Below are 26,113 nucleotides of genomic sequence, written 5' to 3'. Positions count from 1 at the left end.
TGTTGTTGCCTCTCAGACAATTAAATCAAAGTGAACTGAAAAGCCTCTTAAACACCTGCACGCCTGCAGCGTTTCCTCCTGCCTATTTCACTTTCCATGTTAAACATCAACATTAAGCTACTTTTACTAATCTAAATTTCACATGATGTGTTTAATGCATCATTAACAGGATTGCATAATTATCCATAATCCTTTGCAAGGTATAATAACTGTCATGCAAAGTGAGCAGCACCGCCTCTCTGATTTAAATGGATCATGCACATGTAGTGTGTGTCCTGGTGTTTGTGAGACATGTCTGTGTCAGAGACATGTCCATTACTGTAAGAACATGATAGTACATATATATCAGTTCAATGTCACATGACGTCTCTGTTTCAAAGGTGCTCACTGATCCATTAACGTCTCTGTCCCTCATCCATCACTGTCATTCACACACATCTCTATTATCCATACCATCGCTTTACCTCCAACACTCCAGCTCACAGCTCTGCAAACAAATCTTTTAAATTCTCTAATTATTATTCATACTGTCCTATAAATATCTCCTCCACTCCTCCTTTACCCTCCTTTGCTTTTTTGTCCTTCTCACATACACAATAGCTGTATATGCACTTATCCTTTATGCAACTACACACACACACACACACACACACACACACACACACATACACACACTTATTATCTGCTCTCTTAACTCTCGCTGTGTTTTCATTCTCTTACTGATCAGCAGCACACAGCTCTGCAGGGAGGAGATAAAGTGTCTCCTTCTTCTACATCCTCCCCATCTGAGCACCCTCCCCCTCCCCCACCCCCAACCACCACCACCCATCCTTCACACCACCTTGTTTTAGTCCAGCCCTGGAAGGGAGATGAGAGACGGGAGAGGTGTAAGCTCATCCAGCAGAATGAACAAAGGCGTGCTGGTGATTTAGCAGTCACGCAACTTCAGCTGCTGCTTGGATTCAGTCCAAGTGCAGCTTCGATTGGTCCAGGGAGACTGAGTGCCCCTCTGACCCGGACAGGGCAGCAAGACTGATGGAGTGTGTGACTGCTTGAGCTAGGGATGGGATGAAAGCAAAAAGAAAAAAAAATGGAGGGAGAATGCAGTTTCATGTGAAAGGTAAACTCAGCAGACTTTGAAGGAGTGATGGGGAGAAAAATGCTGCCTTTGGCGGAGCCTGACTTGTGCATCACTGTACGTTTTACTGTTTTGAGTCTCCCCTCCTGAGGTCGTGTGGCTCCTGTGGAGGGAATTTATTCAGGATTTATCTGATCATTCAAAGTGCAGGCAGATGCAGGATTGATAGAAACAGAGAGGACAGAGACGGGAGTAGATGCAGTGGAGCCAGCAGGGCGCCCTGCAGCATAATAAATTGCTGGGTGTAATTTTCTCCTGGGGGAGCGGCGGGATTGGATGATGTGTAATGATCCTGCGATCAGACCAGCAGCACGGACAGCCCTTAATAGTAACTTATATGCAAACGGCTCAGGAGAGCCTTCCTCCTTTCATCCTCCTCCTCCTCCTCCTCCTGTAATTGGTCTCCTGCTACAGATGCCTGCAGGCCCCCTTCACAGCAGAGGCGCCCCCTCGCGGCGGACGGCGGGAGCGCGCGCGCCGCGGGTGGGTTAAAAGCCCCGGCTGAGGAGGCGCTGCCCGCAGAAGCGAGCAGCTCCACAGCGGCAAAAGTTTTCCCCTCAACTATCGCGGACGACCCGAAGGAGGCAGGACCGGGAGAGATGGCAACTCAAGCGCAGCAGCCGCCCAAACTGGATCTGGCCGAGCTCACCGCGGAGCAGTTCATCAACATCTGGAAGCAATTTGACGCAGACGGTCAGTGCGCACAAGTGCGTCGCTCCGGTGACCCGGGATGAAAGCAGAAAGTAGCGCTTGTTTGGATCCAGGCTCTTTTTATGGAAGAGTTTTGTGAATGTATTTTTTTTTTTTTTTTTTTTTTTTTTTGTCATCTGATATGTTGCAGTATACCGGAAACATAAAAACCCCCAAACAAGCAAAATACTATTTGTTTGTTTGTTTATTTTTTTTCCCAGTGGGAGTTTAATTTAGGAGGATTCTGTGGAAATTGTTGCAAAATCCAAGTAAAATCATCATCTGTGCTGAATCATCAGAAAATGATGTTTTCTCCTGATAACCTCAGATAGTCTTGTATATGTATGTAAAAGTTGTATTTTATGTTTTGAATTTATTTTATGTGATTTTGTTTTCAGTGTTTTTTCCCCCAGGTTGAAATATTTTTACTTTTATTAATTTACTTTGAGACCTCACGCTTTTTCTATTAGAAGAAGAAGAGGAAAAACACAGAATCATCACAGGGAATGAGAACTCTCCATTAGAGTTTTAAATAACAAAGAAGATGCTGGAAAAGAAGGAAAAACATAAACGAGAGCGATAGTAACAAGAGATTGAAGGAGAGGTGGGGGATGGAGAGGTGAGGAGGAGGAGGAGGAGGAGGAGGAGAAAGAGTGAGAAGGTAAGAGATGAGAGGATGCTTCAGAGTGGGGGTGGGGGTGTTTTCTCCTGGTTTTTCTTGGGTGGAGCTACGGGATGGCTGCGTTTAGTGTGTGTGTGTGTGTGTGTGTGTGTGTGTGTGTGTGTGTGTGTGTGTGTGTGTGTGTGTGTGTGTGTGTGTGTGTGTGTGTGTGTGTGTGTGTGTGTGAGTGAGTGAGTGAGTGAGTGTGCGCACCTATTCAATGCAAAAGCTCTACAGCTCAATTAAAGGTTAAGAAAGTCACTAATAAGAAATTTCTTTACATTTCAAAATTGTGATTTTTGCGGTTTTTGATGCTTTTGGTTGTTGTACAGTTAAATAAGTGAGATCAGATTTCACAGTTTATGCAGAGATCTTTTTTCTTTTTTATTGTTCTTTTGTTATAATACTTAGCCTTAGCTGTTTCTTAAATAAAACTCACAGGCATGTGTTTGGGGAAAAAATAATCAACACATTTATCAAGAATCAAAATGATCAATACAACTTGAACTAAGGGAAATTAATGTTAATTCACAAATTATATGACAAATTTCATAAATTTACAACAAATGATTGAAACATTTAAGTGCAGATCAAACAGAGATTGCTGTACAAATTCAGTAATGTTCAGATGCTTCATTCTGCCCTTTGTCGATTCTGTTCCAAGTTATTTAATTCCAGCAGCAACCCAATATCAGAAGAGTTGCTGCTCTTCACTCACAGTAAACCGCTCCAGCTTTTCTGATTTTCATGTTACAAGCTCAATTGAGGGATTAATTTTTTTGAGCCATTCAGAAAAAGCCTTGACGTCTATTGTTAAACCTCTTTGAAAACTCATCCAATATACTCAGGGTGTATTTTCATCAGACAGTCTGACAGGCCTGAAGGATCCCGCAATCCCTCCACGCTCCAGACTCATTGTGAAATGCTACTCGCTCGTTGGTTTGTCTGTCTTTTTTTTATATCTGTCCATGTGGGCAAACTTTAGCCGTGACTGCAGAGATGACAGAGCACAGAAATCAGGATGAATGCAGCTTTGAAACATTGATCTTAAAACTGGACGCATTTCGACTTGAGGGCCTTTCACTGGAGAGAGAGAGAGAGAGAGAGAGAGAGAGAGAGAGAGAGAGAGAGAGAGAGAGAGAGAGAGAGAGAGAGAGAGAGAGAGAGAGAGAGAGAGAGAGCAGTGCCTGGGCTTTATAGCTGTGTTTTGTCGGCGCTGTTGGCAGATACTGATGGAGACAGGTTGATACAATGACCACTTGATCAATGGCTAATTGAGCCAGGACTTTCCCAACCAGGAAGCCTGCGCAGACTGTTTTTCAAACCATCTTTTCCAAGCAGCTCAGCTGCAGAAGTTTGTTTTTAATCGCTGTGCTCAACAGCACCTCATCATCACCGAAGGTTATTTGTTCTCAATAAGGGGGCATTACGGAAACATGAAAGAACTGTGTGGAAGCAGACCGTTGTGTTTGGTGTGCGTGCCGAACTGCATATAAATGTGATGAAACAGATTCAAAACAGACCACAAAAAGTCTGTAATTACATATCAGACTTTTATGGTTTGGTTTGTTAGAGATAGAGAGCCACTGTGGCTCCTTACAAAACTCATTTGTTGGGCTTTATGTCTCTTTAAATCGTCTCATCTTTCAGTAAACACAAAACTCTCAGCTCAGTGGTGTCGAAACAGCTTATTTCTGAGCTGCTTTGGAGATGTGTTTCTATTGGTTGAAGGCTTTAGTGTCAGTATTTCATTTTGTGGTGACAGCAGTGACAGACTTAATTGTAACTGTTATTGACAGAATAAACGGCAACTTCACATTAAAAATAGAAACAAAAACCCAGTATGCTTGTTTCAAAATGATGCTGAAGCTTGAGCTTGTCTTTACACCTTGGGATTAAATAACTCAGTAACCCTCCTGACCAGTGGCTCACGCGACCCGGTTTGTTGTTTTCAGTCATTACGAGGTTATCATCTGGGCTGTTTTCATCGTGCCGTTGAGCAATCAGCGTCTGAGTTGTGTTTGAAAATTTTGGGTGGGAGAGAGGGAGGACTGCATCTGCTCAGTGTGCAGCGGTGCGCTCCATGTGACGGTCGAGATTTGGATTGCAGCTAAACTCTGGCAGTGAGCCCCAGTGAACTGAGAACACAGTTACTTATGCAGGCTTTATTACAAGTCACAGGATTTGAATGCACGCATACTTCATCGTAGATGATTTATTCTTTTCTGACCTTGAATACAGCGTACTGGATGTATTCACTTCTATTGAGCCATGAAGTATCAGGGGTTCTTGATTTACTTTTGCCAAGTGCAGGGGCTGCAGTAAATCCTGTTTCTACTCAGAGCAGGGTTTGTCTGTCCTGTCGTTTGGACAGTAGTTATCTACACTGTATGGAGAAGAAAGACACATTAGAGTGTTTAACTGTCTTTATATACCTGCAGGTTAACAAGACTCGCCTCCATGCATGCTTTTCCCCACATGATCGACATGTGTGAATGAAGTGTTGAACCATTGATGATAACAAATTCTGAAAAATAACTGTTCTTTTTTCCATTCTTTTTGTCATACATACATAGCTACATTTAAAGCTAGGGTTGGCGATCTGAATGAGATACATTTTTTTAAATACTGCTTAAAATGATCTTTATGACCTGATGGGAAGCAATTCATAGCGTGTTTTGAAAGTAGAGCGGAAAATATCCGCTATCTACAGCAGGAGTAAAACGGGAAAAACAGCAACCAATAGTCTTGCCGGGACACCTTTTTTTTTAAACCAATCAAATCCCTTCGACATTCGACCTGCCCCCTGCGCGTACATGTCAATGGCGTGCACTGACCCTGGTTCAGTGCGCGCGTAGAAGGACGGAGCATCGTTGCAGAATGGCGGAGAAGAATGTTTTGGGGGTTTACTTACCATTGAGTGCGCCATAACTTGGCGTAGTGCAAATAAAGAAAAACGAAGAAATGAAGCGCTGAGGACAGCGGTGCTCGTGCATGTAAGCGGGTGCATCCAAGCTCCCAACGGGAGCTCCTCCAATGGGGCGGGAGCTGGGCGGAGCCTTGAGGAGATGCTACATTCGTGCCACATGCTAGTTTTCCAAGATCGCCAACCCTAGCTTGAATTGAATAAGCAAATAAGCAACTTAATCACAATAAATACAATAGACTCTGATAGATCTCAGCATCAGTCTTCCAGTGAGTAGACTGATTGGTTAAACTCGACATTTATCTCACATTTTGGATGGATGTGTTAAAACTCCAAAAAAGCTTCCTCATACTCAATTTGTGCAAGGGATTTTCATCTCATCTCATCGGTTCCCGTCATGTCCTGTCTTATCATGTCATCTTATTTCATCTTAAGGCCTTTGTATGCTTCCCCGTCGCAGCGACGTCGTTCCTATGCCGTCTACGCCGCGCCCTACGTCGGCCCTGCGCTAGGGCTTGACGCGCACCTCCCAAAAATCCTAACCACGCGTCGTGGTGACGTGTGGTGACATGAACGTCGAGGACTGTGATAGGTCCGCTTTCGTGTTGTTTATAGAATGAAGTAGAACAATATACTCACCCCGAATGCTTTTCTGATCCGAACAGTGCTTCGGGAGAAATTTAGATCCAAAATCGAGCGGCGCACATCCGTATACGGCTAGCAGGCATGGGTAACCATGCTGCTCCTAAAACAGCTTTAATCCTCCAAAAACTCTTTAGTTTCACCAATATTTCATTATGGTCCGCTCACGCCTCTCCTCCACCACAGCCCTGTGTCGCCAGATATGTCATATACGCAGATATATGTTCGTAAGTTCACGCGTGTCTAGATATCTATGTCTAGATATCTATGTCTATAGATCTATGTCTAGGTAAAGCTGGAGCTACGGAAGCCGCATTGTTGTTGTGACTGCCGATTGCGAAACAAAGACACCGCCACGCCCGCCTCGTGGCTTGGTGTCACGTCGCGTCACGTCGAGTCACGTCAGGCCAGGTCACTGCCCTCCAACTTTTAAATTTTCCCTGGTCATCTTTTGACTTTTATATTGTCATGCAAAAGCATTTTCCTTCCATGTGTGGAGTGAGACTCTTGACAACCATTTTTTGAATGTGGTTTTTAAGTTCCACCTTTTTTTAACTCAGTGCTGACGGTTTTGCAGTTTTGGCACCAGAAAAACAAACAAACAAACAAACAAACTGATGAGGACAGTGACTGAATTTTTGTTTTGAGTAATTTGTATTTTGTTGTTAATGCTTATGAAAATTCAGGAACAATACAAATGGAGTGAAGGCAAATTGAAGTCGCTGTACTGACGTGATGCAGCCTAAAGTTTGCTTTGCTTCTGCACCCAGAGCTTTGTCTTCTGGCACTGATTTGTTTATATCTAAAACACCATCTTGACCAAAGCACAGATGGTGACATGGAGCACCTATCAAGGACAGTGTGCAAATGAAGCTTCCCAGCGAGAGGACAGGATGGGGGGAGGTGAGGGAGAAAATGATAAAAAAAAAACCCAAAGGAGATGAGAGGATAAAAGATTAAAAGATGAAGATGGGAGCAAGGGGTGAGGGGGGGATCTATGCATTTTATTCTGAATTAAAATAACTATTTTATCTACGGCTCTCTTTGTACTTTAAAAGGGACAAAACCATCCCAATCCCCGCTTGGGTTGTAGACAGATGGGACTCATTGTTATGATTAAAAAGAGAACGCTGACTGTCCTGTACGCTACCCTGTGACTTGCAGGCAAACCAGTGGAGTAAATTATTGTATTAAATCATCCCCGGTCACGTGACTGGCATAAGAAGCACAAATCCAGACAGAGGGACTGAATGCCCCAATAAGCATCAATCTGACTGCCCACTTTCAACGTTTTAGGCAAGAAAACACTCATTATACTGCTTACACTCCAGCGGCACTTCACTCTTGTGGTCTGTTTTTTCCTCTTCCCCAGTGCTGAAGCGCGTCACTGACTCTTCGCTGTCCGTGCCGCAGCTAAATGCCAATTTGGCTCGAGTTATGTGCATACAGGATAAAGAATGTACGAATGTACATGACCTTGTTATTTTTTTTTGTGCAGTGCAAAAGGAGTTTTCAATTAAAAGTTTTAAGCTGGGTAGAGGTGATATAACATCTGGTGATCTTATTTCCTGGTGTTACACAGCTCCAGGCCTCACTGAAGGCATAAATACTGCCAACCCAGAAAATTGTGTTTTGACTTGTGCACTGACTCCCCGAGCTTAGTCAACCAAATGCAGTCAGAAATAGTCACACTCCTTTAATTACAGCTGTGAGCATGTGGAGGATCCTGCAAACACTTGGGTTCAATCACAGAGGATTTTCATCCCAGACCCGTGTTCATAATTTGGCAACTGCTCCAAAGTTTAGGGACCCGTAGCGACCTTCAGTCTTTCATCCACATCTAAGTCATTAATCAAACTTCTGAACAGTCAACAAAGTTCAAAGTTATTTAAAAGCTTCATAAGTTTCATTTTTGCCAATCGATTTTTTTTTCTTCTTCTTTTCCTTCTGGTACCACAGGAAATGGTTACATTGAGGGGAAGGAGCTGGAGCGCTTCTTCAAAGAGCTGGAGACTGCGAGACAAGGAGCAGGCGTGGTGAGTGTGTTATCACACTGCTGCACTCAGATGGATGGATTCAGTGTCAGCGGCCAGGGTGACTTCTGCGGTGTGATACTTTCTCCTTCAGTCCTCTGACAAAATATCAAAAGAATATCATTCGAAAGTCATAACTTTTTGTGAGGTAAAATCCCCTTTGGATTATGTCCTCCAGTGACTTTTATATTTCATGTGTTTTATTTGCTTTTCTTTTTAAATTTTATGCTTCATCTCCATCACCTCAGTTGTTCATTCTGTTTATGACTCTTTTGTGTTTCAATTATTGAACTTCAGCTAATATGCTTTTATATTGTCAGGTTGTTTGGTTTCTCGCTCTAATAAAGAAAATGCTTTAAAAGTTAAAATTGTCTGCAGGCTATAAAAACTATATAAAGTCCTTATTGGCATTATTGATACAATGTAAGCACTGCTGGTTATTCATGGGGAACTGAATGAGCAATTTTCCCCTGTAAATGATTACACACGAGAAACAAATATGCATATTGGTAACTCATGTATTGCTAATGCACTCAATATTCATCTTCTTATCAAATGTTTCAACCTGAAGTGATGGTTGCACATTTCCAAACATTGTAGACAGTGCCATTTTTTTTTTCATTCACAGCGTCAGGAGAATACATTAGACATATGAATCCAGCTCTGAACAGTGAAAAACACAAATGATCTTAAAGACACACGTTCAAACATGGCTGCAGGTCTTAATGGTTTAATGGACCCTGATTGCTCATTATGTTGACAGAGGGCACATCATGTGGGGAATTAGCACAGCGAGATGCTGCTTAATGATGTTTAATCAGTGTAAGCATCACAAAACACTCCTCCATCCATTCTTCAGTTTTCTACGCCCACCATATCCAGGTACCGGATTCAAGCCTGTCTAGATTTGCGTAGTTAAGATATTCTAATTTAATGTTTTTGTATGTTTTGTTTTTTTTAATCTTGAATGTGAATGTGAAGCAAAGCCCATCATCATCTTTATTCTCTGCCGTCTCTCTGATGCGCGACTTGATGCGCTTGCAGGATCCCTCACACGCTGCATTCAAAGAAAAGATGAAGGACTTCATGGCCAACATCGACAAGAATGCTGATGGGAGAATTGAGATGTCAGAGGTGAGAAGACATTAAAAGCAGCTCCTCTGAGGTGTCCCGTGGTGGCTGAGTGCTAAAGACACATCAGACGCAGTGTGTCTCTCCCTGTTCCTCCTCCTGTGTGCCCTGTGTCCCTTCTTCAACCATCGAAGATTAAAACGAGAGGATCTTTTAACAAAACCCCAATTTCAATGGTTCCTTCATATCCCAAGCATAAAATAGAAATCTGTGCAATAATGAGCTTCCCTTCTCTTTGTAGCTGGCTCAGATTCTGCCGACAGAAGAAAATTTCCTGCTCTGCTTCAGAGAATTCGTCGGATCCAGCTCTCAGTTCATGGCAGTAAGTTTGTATATATTTACATCTGTGACTCCTCACTTTGTTTGCTGTCAAACGCGAGCCCTCTTACATAAATCTGTACATTAGATCTGCTCAGTCAAGCAGTCATGCTTATCTGACACGCTCCACTCTAATGACTGTGAAGAAGTATCCCTCATCTCCTCCAATGTTTCTTTTGGGACCCCGATAATTGAATAGAAAGTTGCCAAATGAGCGAGTGACTGATAAAACCTTACTGAGCTGTGAAATTCCCTCACAAACGCCTCAAGTCAGCGTGCTGTCGCTGCACGTCCCGTGGGACGCGTGTTCAGCTGTCCCACAATCGCTTCTGCTTCCCTGCCAAGTCAGGACTCCTCTCTCATGTGAGGATGGTCCGGCAAGGGTTTTTAATTTTTAATTCAAAGCCTGGATGTTGCGCTTGTCAATCAAAGACTCACAAAATTCAACTAATCTGATTGTGTACGTTCGAAATAATTCGAAGGACGCACATTGGCGTAAAACCAGCAGACACTTGGCGCAGTCGGTTTTCAGGGGTTTTCACTGGTATGATGCTCCTGCTGTGTTAAAGCTATTCTCAGAGAGCCATACATTATGAATGGAGCCCAGCTTTCTGCAGGGGGAAAGTGGTGAGTGCTGCAGGGGTTTAGGTATCCATCTTTGATAAGGGCTTTGACAAATTCTATATTTACACAATGTCAGAAGACACTGGCGTTTCTCTTCACTTTAATGGTTTCTTTAACTTGTCAGTAAAGTTAAAGTTGACGTGTGTTTCCTTAAAAAAACATGGCTTTTCCTCCGCAGGCCTGGCGGAGGTATGACACCGACCGCAGTGGATATATTGAGTCAAACGAGCTGGAGGTAAACTGCCAAACTCTGTTTTTCCTGTAGTCTTTGGAATTTTAACTTCTTTCATTTATTTTGTAATTTGTTGCTGTTTGATTTCATGACCAAAGAAAGAACAGATTCTCAGCACTTTGTATGGTATTCACGGTAAACTAGTCAGACCAGAGGTGACATAATGATCTTAAAAAAAAAAAAAGAAAGAACCATCATACATCTATTTTTAAATAAAAGTAACTTCCATTTATTCTCAGCATAGCTGTGACCTGTCCGTCCTGGTTGATCGAAGCAGTTTTCCCTCTTTTTCAGGGTTTTCTGTCCGACCTGCTGATGAGGGCGAACAGACATTACGATCAAAAGAAGATGAATGACTACACGAAAACCATTGTGAGTGTCATAGAGCAAAGATTAAAAACATTAAAGGCCATTAGCAGAGAAAAAAAACATGGACTTCTTAGACTCACAGTCATCTGTCGGCTGCCATTAATAATCTGTTTTTCACATATTGTATGTTTCTGTCATCAAGCCATGGTGATATTTTTGGTTCCCGGTAACTTCTCTTTCTTTGTAGCTCAGGATGTTTGATCTGAATGGGGATGGTAAGCTGGGCTTGTCTGAGATGGCACGGTAAGTCGTCTCTGTCTTTTCGTCATGTTGTTTTTTTTTTTTTTTTAGCTGAGCTAAAACCTGACCAGCCTTCCTGTGTGTTTCCACTGCAGGCTCCTGCCCAATGACGAAAATTTCGTTGTGAAGTTCCAGGTAGGAGGATACTGCAAAACAGCTAAAGCCGGTCCACCGCTCTTAATGCAGAGGAATTAAAATAACACTGTAGAGTCCGACTACTACAATTCAGTGTTATTGGATTCACTACAAGAGGATTATTTGTCATTAAAGTTCTGAATGGACATATGGGACAGGGGCATGTTTACTGATGTTAAGTCGGGAATGAGATACGACAGAGTGTCATTGCATTGATAACATGGCGGTTTCTCGGGCGCTCAGAATTAATTAAATTGATTTGATGGTTGAAAGTCGTATAATTTCAAATGTAAGTCCCTTTTTTATGTTGGACATTGATTTCCATCTGGAAGTGAAAATACTGAGCCGTTTGCTTTGCTTGCTTCTTATCCCTCGAGGGTCACAGGGGTGGTTGAGCAGATAACCCGGCTGATACTGGAGGCATTATATACCCTGATATACCTCTGACAAGTCTTTAGTTCAGCACAGAGCCCGGATGAATGTAGTCTATCGTTTTTATCACTGTTTTACATTCATGGGCTTAAGGAGGAAATATTAAAAGAAGGTAGAGCCATTTTTTATGCTTTAAAACCATCATTGATCCCTCATGTGCATTATGACATGCATGCTCCCATATGTATATGTTGGCTTGTGAGAGCAGATCAACAATTCCTTTCCGACAGAGGATTAGTCCGTCTGATGAGGATTAACTCAACTCTAGTCCCAGTTATCATAATCTGCATGGATTAATATCAGTTCTGAATCTGGTGGGGCTTTTACCGCTCTCTAGAAATATCCATCAGTTTCGAATAATTTCCACCCCCCTCTCTTTCTTTCCCTTTCTCTTGCACACAGGGTATCAAGCTCACCGTGAAAGAATTCGAATCCCTCTTCAAGTTCTACGATAAGGTGAAAAGAGCGATCGTAGCTTCACTGTCTTTATATATCCTTAGTGTCTGTCGAGACCTTGCAGCCGTGTTAGAGACTCTGCAGAGTTGTATTTCAGCATCCGAACATCTTTACAGGTGACCTTCAATATCTGCTGAAAATTTCATGGTGATCCATTCTGGAGTTATTGATATGTTTCATTCTCTACTACAAATGTCACTCCTCTGGTGTTGGCAAGGGGGAAGCTCAGAGGATCAAGTCATTCGGATTTGTCCTCTGGGGAAAATGTCACCGCTATCCATCTGATAGATGTCAAGATCAAAACCATGGCTCCCAGACTGATTCCGCTGTGCCATAGCAGCATGACTCTGAGGGTGGCATCAGTCACATTTACATATTTCCAGGGTTGATTTGCATATGGCTGATTAAAAACAATCATTAATGTATGCACTGAACTGATTCTCTATTTCTGGGGTTGTTGATCTCCAGAAGATAAATCTCAACAGCTCCGTGCTGCTGTTTCCTAAAGCTTTGTAAAGAATTATTCTAATTAAGATACATTTCCGTTTCCAGAGTAATGAGAAATATTGTGTAATTTAAGTCAGTTTAGTACTTTGATAAATAGCTAATTGCATTCTCAGTACTTTCAGCTATACTTTGTGATAAAATAAGCCTTTCTTTTTTAATGACACCTCAGCTTCACATTTTCTCAAAATGAGATGTCAGAGCAGTGAGTGAGCGTCTTTTTAACAAAAAAGTGACAAAATTATCTGGAGTAATAACAGAAAGACAGAGGACAGATCCGGGGAATGAAGAAGAACAAACAAATGTAACAAAACACAATAGAGAGATCTACAGACATACAGTACATCCACTAATATCCTCCAACAAACATGTAGAAGCGGGGGTGGGGGTGGGGTGGGGGGGTGGGGGCAGTCAGGGACAGAAAATGTGAATAAATGACAATAATTTCTAGAGGTGTGAGAACACATTGTTAGCATGTTAATTTCTCTCAAGCTTGAAGCTGAAGCAGGTAAAGTCTGCAACTACTGAGCAGCAGCAGTGGACATGTTCAAATAATGGTTGTGTCTGTAAATTTCATCCCCTCATGCTGTCGTCTCCAGGACGGTAACGGGCATATTGATGAGCAGGAGCTTGAGGCTCTGCTGAAGGACCTCTGTGACAAGAAAAAAATGGTAATGAATAGTTAGCCTATCGATCGATCAGTTCATGTTACTTTTCTACTCTCCAAATATAGAACCGTACAGTATGCTTGTGCCCACTGACTGTATGTGTGTGTGTGTGTGTGTGTGTGTGTGTGTGTGTGTGTGTGTGTGGTGCCCCTGTCAGGACGTGGACTCCACAGGACTGGGCGACTACAAGAAGAGCATCATGGCTCTCTCTGACGGAGGGAAGCTGTACCGCGCCGAGTTGGAGATCGTCCTGTGCCGGGACTCCGCGCTGTGACGGCCCCGCCTGGGATCCTTCCATTTCCCCTCCTGCTTCCTTCGTCCTACCTCCTGATGTAACCTGGTGCATGTGTGACCCTTAACCTCGCTACAACACTTAGAGTGAAGACGAAAGTGCTTGGAATGCACAAAGTGTACCGCTGGCCCTGCTGTTTTAGCTTTGTTTTCCTCTTGAGTTTTTTTTTCTTTCTTCTTTTTTTTTAACATGCAGTTTTGTGGTGATATAGCCATAGTAATGACTACAGTTATAAATTGTGTATTTATTTAATTAAATTACCATTTTTATGATGCATTTGTATTTCAAAATCAACCAATTAAATTAATGAATAAATTACTGATCATATGTTCCTTTCCCTCTGAAATGTCTTCTTCTGCTGTCTATTTTATTTATTTAACTTTGATTTATTATGGGCTTGTTTTATTTGATGAGGCTTGTACTGTTCTATTAAAGATATTACTGAGAGAATGAATAAATATAACATGGCAACTCTTGTCCCAATTATTCACTTTCTTTCAAAGGCATCGCTGGCTCTTCAGCGATGTTTTGCTACACCTCTATTATCATGGGGATCATCTGAAGTGTGTCACTGCCGCTGCAGGGAAACGTTTGTTTGGACTTTTCTCTCAGTGGCAGGTGAAACAAAATACCTGCCCCCTCCTTGTTTTGAGCACCGTGTGGAGATTGCATCTCGAGTGCAGATGCCCAGAGCAAGAGTGTTTCCTCCAGAGTGCTCCACCTTCACTTTCTAATCTCCTGGTAACAGAAAGTGGAACGTAGAGCGAGAGCTAGCGCTGCTTCATTTTTTATAGAGGAGAGCCTCAGAGGCACTCCATGTCGTACTCTTTGAGAAGAAATGAACATAGTAAGACAAACTGAGAGATGAAGAAGAGAAATACAGGGCGATGGCCAGGTCATTCTTGTCTGCCTTTAGAAAAAGCCTTTTGCAATACAGCAAGAGAATTTACTATGCAAAGATTTGCACAGGTAAATAATGAAAATAAGGAAAGTTTCTTGTCCAGATGTGGGTAATTCAACCTCCTCGCCTCAACAATAATAAAACACTTTTCAGTACAGAAGAATCTTGTCATATTTAAATGCAAATGTTTCTGCATTCTAGATTATTTTACTCTTAAAATTAAGCAAAAAGCAACTGTTTTCTAAGGGAAATATCCCACTTTGGTCAGGAATTCTTTTGTTTAACATTTCTGTCCACAGAATCAACACACCCCCGTGTTTCAGAAATATGAAACAGTCTGCCATCCATCAATTAATCATCAGGCCTTTCATCTTTAATTAAACTCACTATCTTTAAAGCACACCCGTTCACAGCTCACCATCACTGCACAAACACTGAAACAATACTTACAGAGCACACCTCCTCACCAAGAGCTCAAAAAGGCACATATCACACACACACACACACACACACACACACACACACACACACACACACACACACACACAGAGCTGTATTGAAGGGCATGCAGTAGAACAGTCACCAAGCTGCTAACTGCTGACAACAAGGAAAAAGAGAGTTATATCCGCTCTGATTCCTTCACACACATCAGTCCCACTCGGTGAGAGAAATGGGACAACCAGATGAAATATCCTCTGTTATTTATACTCTGTGCAACTGCAGACATATAGAAACACATGCTTTCTGGGATCATCACATTGACTCATATTAATTGTAAGCAAACTCACTCTGGAGATACCCGTGACTACGACTAAACATGACTTCCTGTCTGCACCACTGTAAGAAAACAGGTCCTCACAATGCACACACATACACACGCACGCAGATTTATGTGCCAGTAAAGTTGACATCCTCGATAGCATAGAAGAACAAGATTGAACTTGTGATCATGCGTGCATGCAAAGACATCTCTTGAGAAGGTCCTCACTACAAAAACAGCACTGTGCTGTTTACGGGCATTCTGGACGTGATGCAGTGCAGCACGGTGCCATAAAAAAACTCACTGTAAAACATCAGTGCAGTCCTCTGTGTGCTCTACATTACTGTACATTATTTCATCATCACCCTCTGTCGAAACATTTATCAGCTCAAAACCTCCCTGGAAATCCTGAGGATTAACTACAGTTTGTCTTTATGTGCTGTGTGTAGTTTTAATATATTTCAATGGCAACAACCAGCCAAAAAAAAAAAAAAAGGTGTTGATAAGTGACAATAACATTGAGGCTATAGAAATGCTTGTGCAGAGTGCTACCCAGTATTTTAGGGATGACTGCTGAAATCTAAGCTGGAAAACATTATTCAGTATTACAGTCAGTCACTTACCTCTGGCTTATCAGTTCCGGCTTAATTCTTTTTCCTTTTTTAACTGCTCTTCATTTTAATGCTTCTTCAGCTCTCATCTGTTTCTCAACTTTCTTCTTTTCTTCATCACTTGATATTAAACTGTCAATTATTTTTAGCTGAGTGTTACAGGGACAAATGTGTCAGTATTTTCATTCTGCTTGAAAGTTTGTGGCTATAGCTTGAAAAATTGTGAATGGTTTGGATGAATTTTAAAATTCTGTGAGCTTTTGCTCAGAAGATTTCGAAGTCAGTGCATTTCTAACAAAAGAACAAACAACTCTCATGTCACAGAATGAACCATGAGTGCCATGAACACTACACTGCTCTCCGTCTCTTCTCGGCTCTTCTCTGACATGATGAGTTTGCTGGAATTATCCATATCTCCTCTGCACACAGGCAGTCAAACTGTAAGCCATGAGCATGTCCTGTCCTGGTGCTCTGTTGGGCTGCCAATGAAAGCTGCTGCTGTCTGTCACAATGTAGGAAAACGTTTAATCGACCTCCAGGCCCTGCTGTGTGATGTTCCTCCAGTTCACCCTTCCTCCCACAGTGATTTCTGAAGTCTACAAACACATTTCTAGACTTTTAACAGAAATAAATTAAAACTACCTTGTATATTTACACGCGGCAACATTAATCCAAGCCCCCTTGCAATTGTAAATGCTCAGTAATTGTAAACATATTGAAAATTGCAAACATGATTGTTCAATTGTAAAATCCCACTTCAGTTCACGCCAAATAGTTTTCCCTCTTTCTCTCATATGGCAAGTGAAATTTATGCAGCTGTTATACATCTGCACTAAAAACTGTTGAGCTGTGAAGTGAAACGTCAAGGTTTTCCCATGGTGGCAAGAATAGATAGGGGGAAAAATCAATAGTAGCACTTTATAATTACACCTCCTTCAGAATAAGGCATACATTTCTGCAGCGAAATCCTACATTTAATTGTATTTTTTCTAATTCCCTTCTAATCTGATCTGTTTTTAGTTGCCGCTGCATCTTGAAAGCATCCTCACTGAGAAGACCAGTGTTGAGAAGACCAGTGTTTACTGGAATGTGAACATGTACAGAACAGCTGCCAAACCATGGGCAAATTAGGAAAATCATGCAGTGTCTATTGCCCCCAAGTGGCCGATTCAGTAACTGCATGATATGAAGTACTAAATACAATACTTATATTACGTCTACCAACTCTAAATTATAGCTTTGTAGAAGAAGTGTAAATTTGTGTTATGAGAAAACGTGGACATCTGTGCACAGTTATGGAAAAACAAGTGCAATGGCCCCAGTTCTAGTTTGAGGTCTCTGTATGATCGTTTTGTATCTCATTATGACGATTTCTGTTCCTCCGTTGAATGTTTCTATGGTCATTTTGTGTCACTTCTAAATCTATTTATCTATATTTTGATTTCGTCTCTGGGGTTGTATTGTATCTATTTGTTATTTTTTCAGGTTCCATCTTAGTGTTGCTTGTTTGTATGTTTATTTGTTTCTTGACATTATCTTGGCATGTGTTGAGGACAGATATATTGGATGAACTACACTGTATAGAGCTGCCGAGGAAGCAGAGCATAAAGTCAGAAGAAGTTGTTGGAAGTTTGGCATCTGATGTTGTCTTGCATCTACCTGTTTTGGGAGATTAATATGCATTTTATGTCAGTTTCGGGCCCACAGATTCTGTGAATCATCTTATTTCTTTCTGGGTGTATGATTTCGCTCGCTTTGCTACACTCTGTTTGTTTCAACAGTGAAGGGATTCACACAGATTATAACCCCAGCCCTCTTTTATCTGTGCGCTTCCGCCGCGTTGACGCTGTACGACCCCATGTGACGTCATTGCGTACCGGAGACGTAGCGTCGTGGTCGCGCCTGTCCTTCACTTCGGTCCACATCCGACTAGGCTCGACTCCCAAGAGCAGCAACATGGCCCTCCTCAAGTCAAACAAGGTGATCTTCTGCCTGGGGAACATTTCCCCGTCCCTGGGAGCTCTGTCCACCCGCAACAGGTAACCACACCTCACACGCAATAACGGAGACACCGGAATTGATTAAAAGCAAGTGTCTTCATAAATTCACGGCGATCTTTCCCTTCTGGCTGCCAGTCTGACTGGCAGATTAGCTGTTATTTTTAGTGTCGCGGCGGTGTGAGCCTTTTAGTGCACGCTGAGACGCTGTCCTCGGTGCGGTCCTACTAGCTGCGGCGCTAACCGCCGCTCATAGGGGTCAAATGGTTTCAGCAGGCCCCGGTGTGATGTCGGTCCCACTTAGCTTCTTGTGATCACGTCGCACCTTGTTAGTGTTCGGGTTAAGGCGCTGCAGTTGATTTCACAGACTTTGCAGCAGCTGTTGGGCTCTGCGATTCACACTGACCTGTGCATAGAGGGTTATTTGAGGATAATGAATGTCACGACACGTCGGTGTGTCAGGAACACAAATTCCCTGCATCATTCAACGCTTTCAGGAGAAGATAAGGCAACTCAATCACATCACAAATAATCATTACCATCACACAACAATTACTTTTTTTTGTAAAAGTGCTTATAGTGACGTTTTAGTGTACTTTTTGGTTTATTAGACGACCGCGATTGCTTGACTTGTCATATCCCACGCTCTTTTTGAGCCAACAGACTTGTCGTAGTTTCTAAAATGGAGCGATCTGATTGGCTGTCGCGGTCCGCCTTTCTTAACTGATTGGCTCTTCTCTAGCGGCTGAGATTTCTCATGTCTTTCAGAGTGATTTTGGAGGGCAAACTCAATTTAAAAAAAGAATGATCTTAAATGTATCTTTGTGAAAATGTAACATCGACTTGCAGTTTAATTATGGACTTTGTCCCCATTTAACTGTAGTCTCTGTGAGCGCCTGAAACAGACCCCGTTTCCACCATGCTGCTTCCAGTGTTAGTTTCATTTGGTGAGCTCATTGTCTCGTGGTTTCTTTCAGTGGGTGAGTTTCAGAGCCTCCATCGTGTGAAGACAACACCAAATACACCTGCTCTACAACCTGGCAGAAAGGCCTTTGATCTATAGTTCACGAATATCTCTGTGTTTACATAAACTGTGAAGCTAAGATGTTCAAAGGTTATGCATACAAGTGTTGAACCATCCATACCTCTTTGGGTAGCTCTTGTCATTTTTCAAGGCTGTCATACCACATGGCGGTGACTGCCACGAAAACAAACAGTTGAGTACAACTTTGTTTGCATTAACACTGAATGTGATAGTTTTTTGTTTTATTGTTTTTTACATGCTATCTTCACAAAGACACATCGACTAGCATTTCAGTGCTTCCTGCATGTATTTTCAGTGAAAGCTGGAAAGTCTTATCTAATCACAAATTTCACAAGTGTAGGGCCTGAAAGATCCATAAACTGGGAAAGATAACAGCAGGTACACGAATAACACAGGACTATAATAAACAGCCACAAAGGCATATCAGAAATGATGTTCTTTACCACCGACTTAAAAAAAATTACTGCAGTGTCATCCTGGTGTACTCAGTTGTAATCATTTGGATGGAGGACATAAAAGCTGAAACACTGATCTGTTTGCATTAGGAGTTGATTCTCTTCATGCAGTAAACGTCCGCTTGTGAAAGTCACAATAGGACGTGATCATCACGAGTGTTAATATTAGGGGATTGGAGACTTTTGGCCTTTGCGAAAGGTTCTGTACTAAATTTAGCTGCAAAGTTTAGAGGGTTCACAAAGTACAAGAAACCTGAGACAATGACCTCTCACTTGAGGACAGGAGTGCAGGTTAATGTGTCAAAAACAAATCATTGACTGTGTCAGTGTTTTACCAGTAATCCACTATATCACAGTGGCTCTTTATCTGGTAGCAAAACATTCAGGTATGGAATAATGGAATCTTGTATTCATTCTACAGTTTCATCTTATATTTGGTGATGTGCAGTCTGTGCTCATGCATGTATTTTTACCATGATCACCAGGGTGCTATTTGAAAGTTACCGTTTTTATGAAAAGAATTACTTTTGAGATTTTTTTAGCATATGTGGTTTTTTTCCCCGTTCTCAGTAAGTTTAATATGGGTGCCATTATTTACACAGTTTTTACTACTTTAATATACACAATAACGTGTAGACTGAGGGTAGGAGTACAGATTACAGTTTTTTATGGTCAGTTATGCTGCATTCTTGAACAACTAAACCATTTTAAAGGTTTCATTTTGCTCCAAGTTTTAAAATGGAAAAAATAATCACTTTCAACTGATTAATGTATTATTGATTTTTTCAGATGACAAATAAATTGAACAGCCCATAAGCCTTGTTAGTGAACTTAGTATGAAGGGAAAAGACAGTAAACATCATGTTAAGAGAATTCCAATGTATTTGTTGAGCACTTAGTGAAAGTGGGAGTTATTTCATGGGCAGCTTGCGTCTCTTAGACCCAGATTAACTGTTACTCCTGTTCTGGACTCTGGACCTTCTGAATGGATTATGTTTGCTTCACAGAACCTGTGCGCACTGACCATGTGCCATTCATGTATCTGCATCAGTGTACTAACCTCGGTGTCACATGAGGAGTATTAGTTCCACTGGTTGTTCCAGGTTTACTAACTCGGGAGTCGATGGACTGTGACCACCATCACACAGAGAGGGGACAAAAAAACCCTTCTGTTATTAGGGATTTTCTTGACATTTTTATTCCTTTCCAGGAATAGAAATGTTCCATAGTGTTTAAATCCCCTCTTCTTTGGCGTGTTTACTGAACACTGTCACACATTACTGTGCTGTTTGTTGTGGTTAGGTGTGCATTATTAGTCGTCTGCATTGCTTGTCAGACTATGGGAGCCTTCTCAGCTCACTTTTGTGGCATACGTGGGGCATTTCTTCTTTGCCTTGACACAGCTCCACTGCACTCAGACCAAAAAAGTACTCCTTAAATACCATATAAAATTGGTTGTGTTGAACAGAGGGGGTTGTTGAACTGTTCTTTTTTTATTTCTACTTTTCTGCATTGCAGCAGCTGTGTTGCTAATGATGCTTCAGTTGTGTTTTTACATGGCATCATTGTTTATCCTCCTTAACCACGATTTTTCCAGTAGAAATTGTGTGACTGCGCAAATGTCACAGGTCATGTAAAACAGTGATTCTCGACTCTTCACCATCTAACCTGGTGACCCCTGAGGGGATTGCAACACCAATTTTGAGAATAGCTGATATAAAGTGCCATGAGGCCTCTGAAGTGGTGAAAATGTGGTGTGTAACTATAGTTCACTAATTGCCCATTTGGGTTCATTTGCAGCTCATGGTGGGGTGGAGTGCAGATGGGTCCCCCCGATCCCATCCTGGGGGTGACGGAGGCATTCAAGAAGGACACCAACCCAAAGAAGATGAACCTGGGAGTTGGAGCCTACAGGGATGACCAGGGGAAGCCCTTTGTCCTCAGCTGTGTCCGCAAGGTAACGCGGTTAGCAAGCCTTTCAGTGAATCCACCTGAGGTATCAGATTGAGCAGACGCACAGTGAATTTATTCATTTTGAAGGTGATTTTTTGCTGTTCTTTGAAAGCGGAGTTGCTCGTTCAGCTGCTGGATGGTTTATATTGTTTCTTATTGTAAAAGATTAGGTCAAAGGAGATGACTGAGCAGTATTTTTTTCATTGGTCAGTACTTGCTGTGTCATGCTGAATTGTGCTTCTGGAGTGTAATGCAGACTGAAACATCTGGAAAGAATTAAGTTTTTTACACAACCACTGTTATGGTTCCTTTGTCTCAGTTCAAGTGCCAACAGAATCAGATCAATTTCTTGCATTAGTTGTTTAAAAACATACTTTTGTGATAGTCTACTTCAATTTCACATTATTTTTTTCTTTTTCTAGGCCGAAGCTTTGATTGCATCCAAACAACTGGATAAGGAGTACCTCCCTATTGGTGGACTGGGAGACTTTACCAAAGCTTGCGCCCAGCTGGCTCTTGGCGCTGACAATGAGGTCCTGAAGAGCGGCAGGGTAAGTTATGACGCTCATCAATCCAGCTTCATGAAAGTTCATACGACTGCTTTAAAACCAAACCAGATCAATGTGTTCTTCTCCTCAACAGAGCATCACTGTCCAGACCATTTCAGGGACTGGATCTCTGCGTATTGGAGGCAACTTTTTGGTAAGACTTTTTTGCATGTATCATTTGTAGCAGTGAAGACATGACGGTTATTTAATTTGGCCGTCTTTCTTTGTCACAGTCTCGGTTCCACGGAGGTCCAAAGGATGTGTACCTGCCCAAACCGTCCTGGGGAAACCACACACCGATCTTCAGAGACGCTGGCCTGCAGCTCAAAGCATACCGATACTACGACCCTTCCACCTGTGGTTTTGATTTCAGCGGAGCTCTGGAGGACATTTCTGTAAGAGCTTGTTAGATTTTCTAATGAAATCATGCTTCTTGAACGATATACCATAAGGACGTCCCACTTCTGACTTCTTGAGCTCCAGGGGAGTCATAATATAGATAGGAAAGTAGTCATTGGACAGGATTTAGTCCAATTGCTGTGTCACTAATGTGCAGCAGTGATCTGATTAGACAGGAAACAGCGCTCAGCTGCTGAGAGCATTTTGGCCTGTGGCATGAGCTACAACCATTCAGCTGTCGACTTGTCCCGAAACCACTGTGTTTGTGTTGTTAGTGTGTTTTTGTAACAGCTACCAGCAAGGACTTTGTTTTCACCTTCACTTCTGCTTGAGTACAGTTCATTTCGACCAAGTAAATTAGGTCGATCATTTTAACTTCTGGATCAGGACAGTGTCTGTAGGTTCATATTTGAATCTGTAAATCCACATTGTACGGTAATCATTTGGTGTACTTTGCATACTGAGACTTGTTTGTAAATTTTACAAGAAGATTTATCGTTCGACCTGGTGTCAAGTCATTTCCTTTTACTTGATTATGTGTAAGCCAGTTTAGTTTGCATGCATAGAGGTAAATTGTGTTTTTCTCTTTGTAGTTAAACGTAGCACTCTGGAAGTCTTTTTTTTTTTTTTTTTTTTAAGAGCTTTGCAATGCCATTGTTGCGTAAGCAAACAGCCAAACGCAGTGGAGTTTTGCCCGTAATGCTTGTAAAAGGGGCAAATTGACATGACATTCAGTCATCAAACACAGAGCAGAACACTTTATTTAGATATTTAAGCACATCTTCTGTTCAAAGTTCTCTTGTAAGCATGTAGTCGGTCATTGGCTGTGAAAATGTTTACCCAAAACCCAGGCTTTATTGCCATTTGGTGACTAGGAGGATTTGAATTAGCTTTATAATAAAATATGTTTACCATATCTAATGGTGCAATGATAGATTGCAATGATTGATAGCCCAAACACTCCTCTTTATGCTTCAGAAAATCCCTGAGCACAGTGTGATCCTGCTGCATGCCTGTGCCCACAACCCCACCGGAGTGGACCCCAAGATCGAGCAGTGGAAGGAGATCTCCGAGGTTGTGAAGGTGGGTGGCCGTTGTTGTCCTGCTTCTGTTGGATGGTGGCAGGAGTGAGTTTGTGCTTCAGTCACATCACATCAGGGGACTTTCTTCACCTGCAACACTCTAGTTCTGATGTCTGCCATGTTCTTTTTTTTCCCCACACTGTAGAAAAGGAACCTCCTGGTGTTCTTCGACATGGCCTATCAGGGCTTTGCTAGTGGAGACATTGATCGTGACGCCTGGGCTGTGCGCCACTTCATTGAGCAGGGCCACAACATCGTGCTCTCCCAGTCTTTTGCCAAGAACATGGGACTCTACGGTCAGTCCAGCCAGAGTTCAGGCTTTCCTTGAATAAACTGTGTAATAATGACAAGGGAGTCACAACGAGTACAAAAACTAACTTGTATGTTCCTTTATGTGCCAGGTGTGATTGGTTGAAGTCTCTCGGTGCATTCAGATGCTCCGTTATGGTTTTGGTGTGCTGAGTGTAGATGACTCTGTGAATGTCACCAGGTGAGCGTGTTGGAGGCTTCACTGTGGTGTGCGGCAGCGCAGAGGAGGCAAAGCGAGTGGAGTCTCAGCTGAAGATCCTCATCAGGCCCATCTATTCCAACCCTCCCATGAACGGGGCCAGAATCGCTTCAACCATTCTCAGCACACCAGACCTGCGCGCTCTGTGGTACGAGCTCCTGACGTCTCCAGGCGTCATCTGTCACCAGCCGAACTGCAGGAATTGATGCATAATCTGTTCCTACACGATTCACGCTTCGTTTGTCCCAGGTTGGAGGAGGTCCACGGGATGGCGAACCGTATCATCAAGATGAGAGAGCAGCTGGTGGCGGGGCTCAAGAAGAACGGTTCCACCCACAACTGGCAGCACGTCATCGACCAGATCGGCATGTTCTGCTTCACAGGCCTCAAGCCCGAGCAGGTGATCATACATAGAATGGAAAATTCTCAGAATTAAATGTTGTCATGATATCATGTAGTCACTCTTGGCGATGTGGAACCAGTATTTTTAATTAGATTGTGTAGATAAGCTAATAATGAGAGGGTAAGAAAAGCTTCGTAGCATAGTTGACTTGGTTTGCTCTTGCAGGTTGAACGGCTGATCAAGGAGTTCTCCGTGTACATGACCAAGGACGGCAGGATTTCCATGGCAGGCGTGTCCTCCGGGAACGTGGGCTACCTGGCCGACTCGATCCACGCAGTCACCAAGTAGAGCGGAGCCAGTCGGGAAAGTGATGAAATCAAAGCAGCCGTGACAGAAGAGAGGCTTCAGACATCACTTTTTATCCTCCGTTTCACCTTTTAAAAGTCAAATTAACATTTAGATCGACCTTTTCTGCATTGGATTTCATCACTTGAATTTGGAACAGTTAAATGTTTATTTTCTAGTTACTTTTTTTTTTTTTTTTTTTTGAAAGATTTCATCAAACAAACTCCCCTGCTGAAATTTATGAGTTTTTGGCTTATTTATTATGTGGAGTCGACTATTGGCTGTGTGTTTGTGTCCTCCTAAATGTGCACTCTTGATCTGCTGTGGGCCCATTCGCGCTAAATCATCATCAGGCAAACATTCTGAGGAAACTTTATCTTGTGTGTTAGTTTTATGTGCTTAATGAGCTCTCTGCTGCTTTGTGACAGCCTGTTGGAATGAATTGTTTCCTTAATTTATCGGTGGATTGGTAGCACTTTATAAACTGAAAGGCACTGTGTGGATATCAAGACATGACTCTTGTAGACAGTGAACTTTACTGTATGAAGAGGACCCTTTCATCTGGTTTATCAATTTACATTGATTACTGGTTCTTCGGCAATTCATTCTCTTATCTCTTTGTCTTTCCTTGAAGGATCTGTGGGGCTGTTTTGTTTTTAAATCGGTTTAGGTGGTCACAAAGCTGCAGTTTCTCAGTCGCTGTTGCTCCCTTCACAATAAAAGCACACAAGCCAGAAGAGTTAAAACTACAATACAGAGTAAAGCAATGACTATATACCCTGGTTTCAAATGCAGAATGTTACTTTTCACATGTGATGTCTGATCTTTTTCAATTTCACTATGAGGACTGTGTACTCAACGCCCTGTGCATGTCAGTGGGTTAATGTGACGCGCTCATGAGGATTTAGTAAACATGCACAAGCTGCTGGTTCGCTCGGACACCATGTCTCTGTGTCTGGAACGGTTCATCAAAACTAAGAGTCACAGGTGGTATTTAGTAATGTGGGCTTTGCCCCCAGTCTGCTCATTCTTCTGAAACTTGTGGCTCTTTACCTCCATGTTTTACATTCTGTCATAAAATATGGATCATTGCTCAAGTATCATTTATTGAACAAACAATAAATCCTTAGAGAGTTGTGATTTGGTTTGTGTTCTCTTTTCAACCGCTGCAATTCATTATTTATCTTTGCTTTACAGACCGTGCCATACTTGTAACCCTGTATGTTTTTTTTTCCCCTACAATACAAAGTACTGGTGTTGATCTGCAGCTAATTATTACTGTTGAGATACACTAAGCAGCACATTTAAGCAGGAATCTATTTCTGATTCAATTTCAACCCTTTAAAGTCACTCAGAAATACTAGTTTTAACTGGTGGGATCTTAAAGCCTGAATTCACACATTTTCACAATTTTTGTTTTTAGAAATTTGGTAAATTGCATAAATTTGTAACTTTTTAAAAGAAGTTTCATAATTCTAACACAAACTATCTGTAGTTTCACAAAATGAGTTATTTGGAAATAATGTACCCCAAATACCACTTATTACATACAATACAAAATGAAAGTGGCAGATGCGGGGTCGTCAATTATGCGACTTGGACTTGGGTCGACTCGAGTCTACGTTTTGATGACTTGGAAAAAAAATGAAAGACTTGAGACTCGAGTTAGAAGTTA

The 26,113-nt window shown here is 42.0% G+C and overlaps 2 protein-coding genes across 2 annotated transcripts; both read left to right on the top strand.

Moving 5' to 3' along the window:
• Positions 1–1,642: 1,642 nt before the first annotated feature.
• LOC115393595 (calretinin-like) lies at positions 1,643–13,962 on the top strand. Its single transcript, XM_030098668.1, has 11 exons — positions 1,643–1,831; positions 8,017–8,093; positions 9,135–9,224; positions 9,463–9,543; positions 10,342–10,398; positions 10,690–10,767; positions 10,952–11,007; positions 11,100–11,139; positions 11,974–12,027; positions 13,131–13,202; positions 13,357–13,962. The coding sequence occupies exons 1-11, from the start codon at positions 1,738–1,740 to the stop codon at positions 13,471–13,473; spliced, it is 816 nt and encodes a 271-aa protein (XP_029954528.1). The 5' UTR covers positions 1,643–1,737; the 3' UTR covers positions 13,474–13,962.
• A 3,676-nt stretch (positions 13,963–17,638) lies between these two features.
• got2b (glutamic-oxaloacetic transaminase 2b, mitochondrial) lies at positions 17,639–25,575 on the top strand. The gene is made up of 10 exons (XM_030092682.1): positions 17,639–17,802; positions 21,061–21,217; positions 21,636–21,764; positions 21,856–21,915; positions 21,995–22,156; positions 23,139–23,243; positions 23,388–23,538; positions 23,733–23,898; positions 24,000–24,150; positions 24,319–25,575. Exons 1-10 carry the CDS (start codon positions 17,720–17,722, stop codon positions 24,439–24,441), a joined length of 1,287 nt encoding a protein of 428 aa, XP_029948542.1. The 5' UTR covers positions 17,639–17,719; the 3' UTR covers positions 24,442–25,575.
• The last annotated feature ends 538 nt before the right edge of the window (positions 25,576–26,113 follow it).

The sequence above is a fragment of the Salarias fasciatus genome, chromosome 1 (assembly GCF_902148845.1).
Source record: "Salarias fasciatus chromosome 1, fSalaFa1.1, whole genome shotgun sequence".
Taxonomy (NCBI): domain Eukaryota; kingdom Metazoa; phylum Chordata; class Actinopteri; order Blenniiformes; family Blenniidae; genus Salarias; species Salarias fasciatus.
Note: the sequence above shows the minus strand (reverse complement) of the source record. Positions and strands in the feature narration are given on the sequence as shown.

Bases quoted from the DNA above. Each gene is read 5' to 3' on its own strand.
- got2b (XM_030092682.1), top strand. From the start codon at position 17,720: ATGGCCCTCCTCAAGTCAAACAAGGTGATCTTCTGCCTGGGGAACATT. The intron at 21,218-21,635 runs GTAACGCGGTTA...TTCTTTTTCTAG, and splicing joins TCCTCAGCTGTGTCCGCAAG to GCCGAAGCTTTGATTGCATC. The intron at 21,916-21,994 runs GTAAGACTTTTT...TCTTTGTCACAG, and splicing joins GTATTGGAGGCAACTTTTTG to TCTCGGTTCCACGGAGGTCC.
- LOC115393595 (XM_030098668.1), top strand. From the start codon at position 1,738: ATGGCAACTCAAGCGCAGCAGCCGCCCAAACTGGATCTGGCCGAGCTC. The intron at 11,008-11,099 runs GTAAGTCGTCTC...TTTCCACTGCAG, and splicing joins GGCTTGTCTGAGATGGCACG to GCTCCTGCCCAATGACGAAA. The intron at 11,140-11,973 runs GTAGGAGGATAC...TCTTGCACACAG, and splicing joins ATTTCGTTGTGAAGTTCCAG to GGTATCAAGCTCACCGTGAA.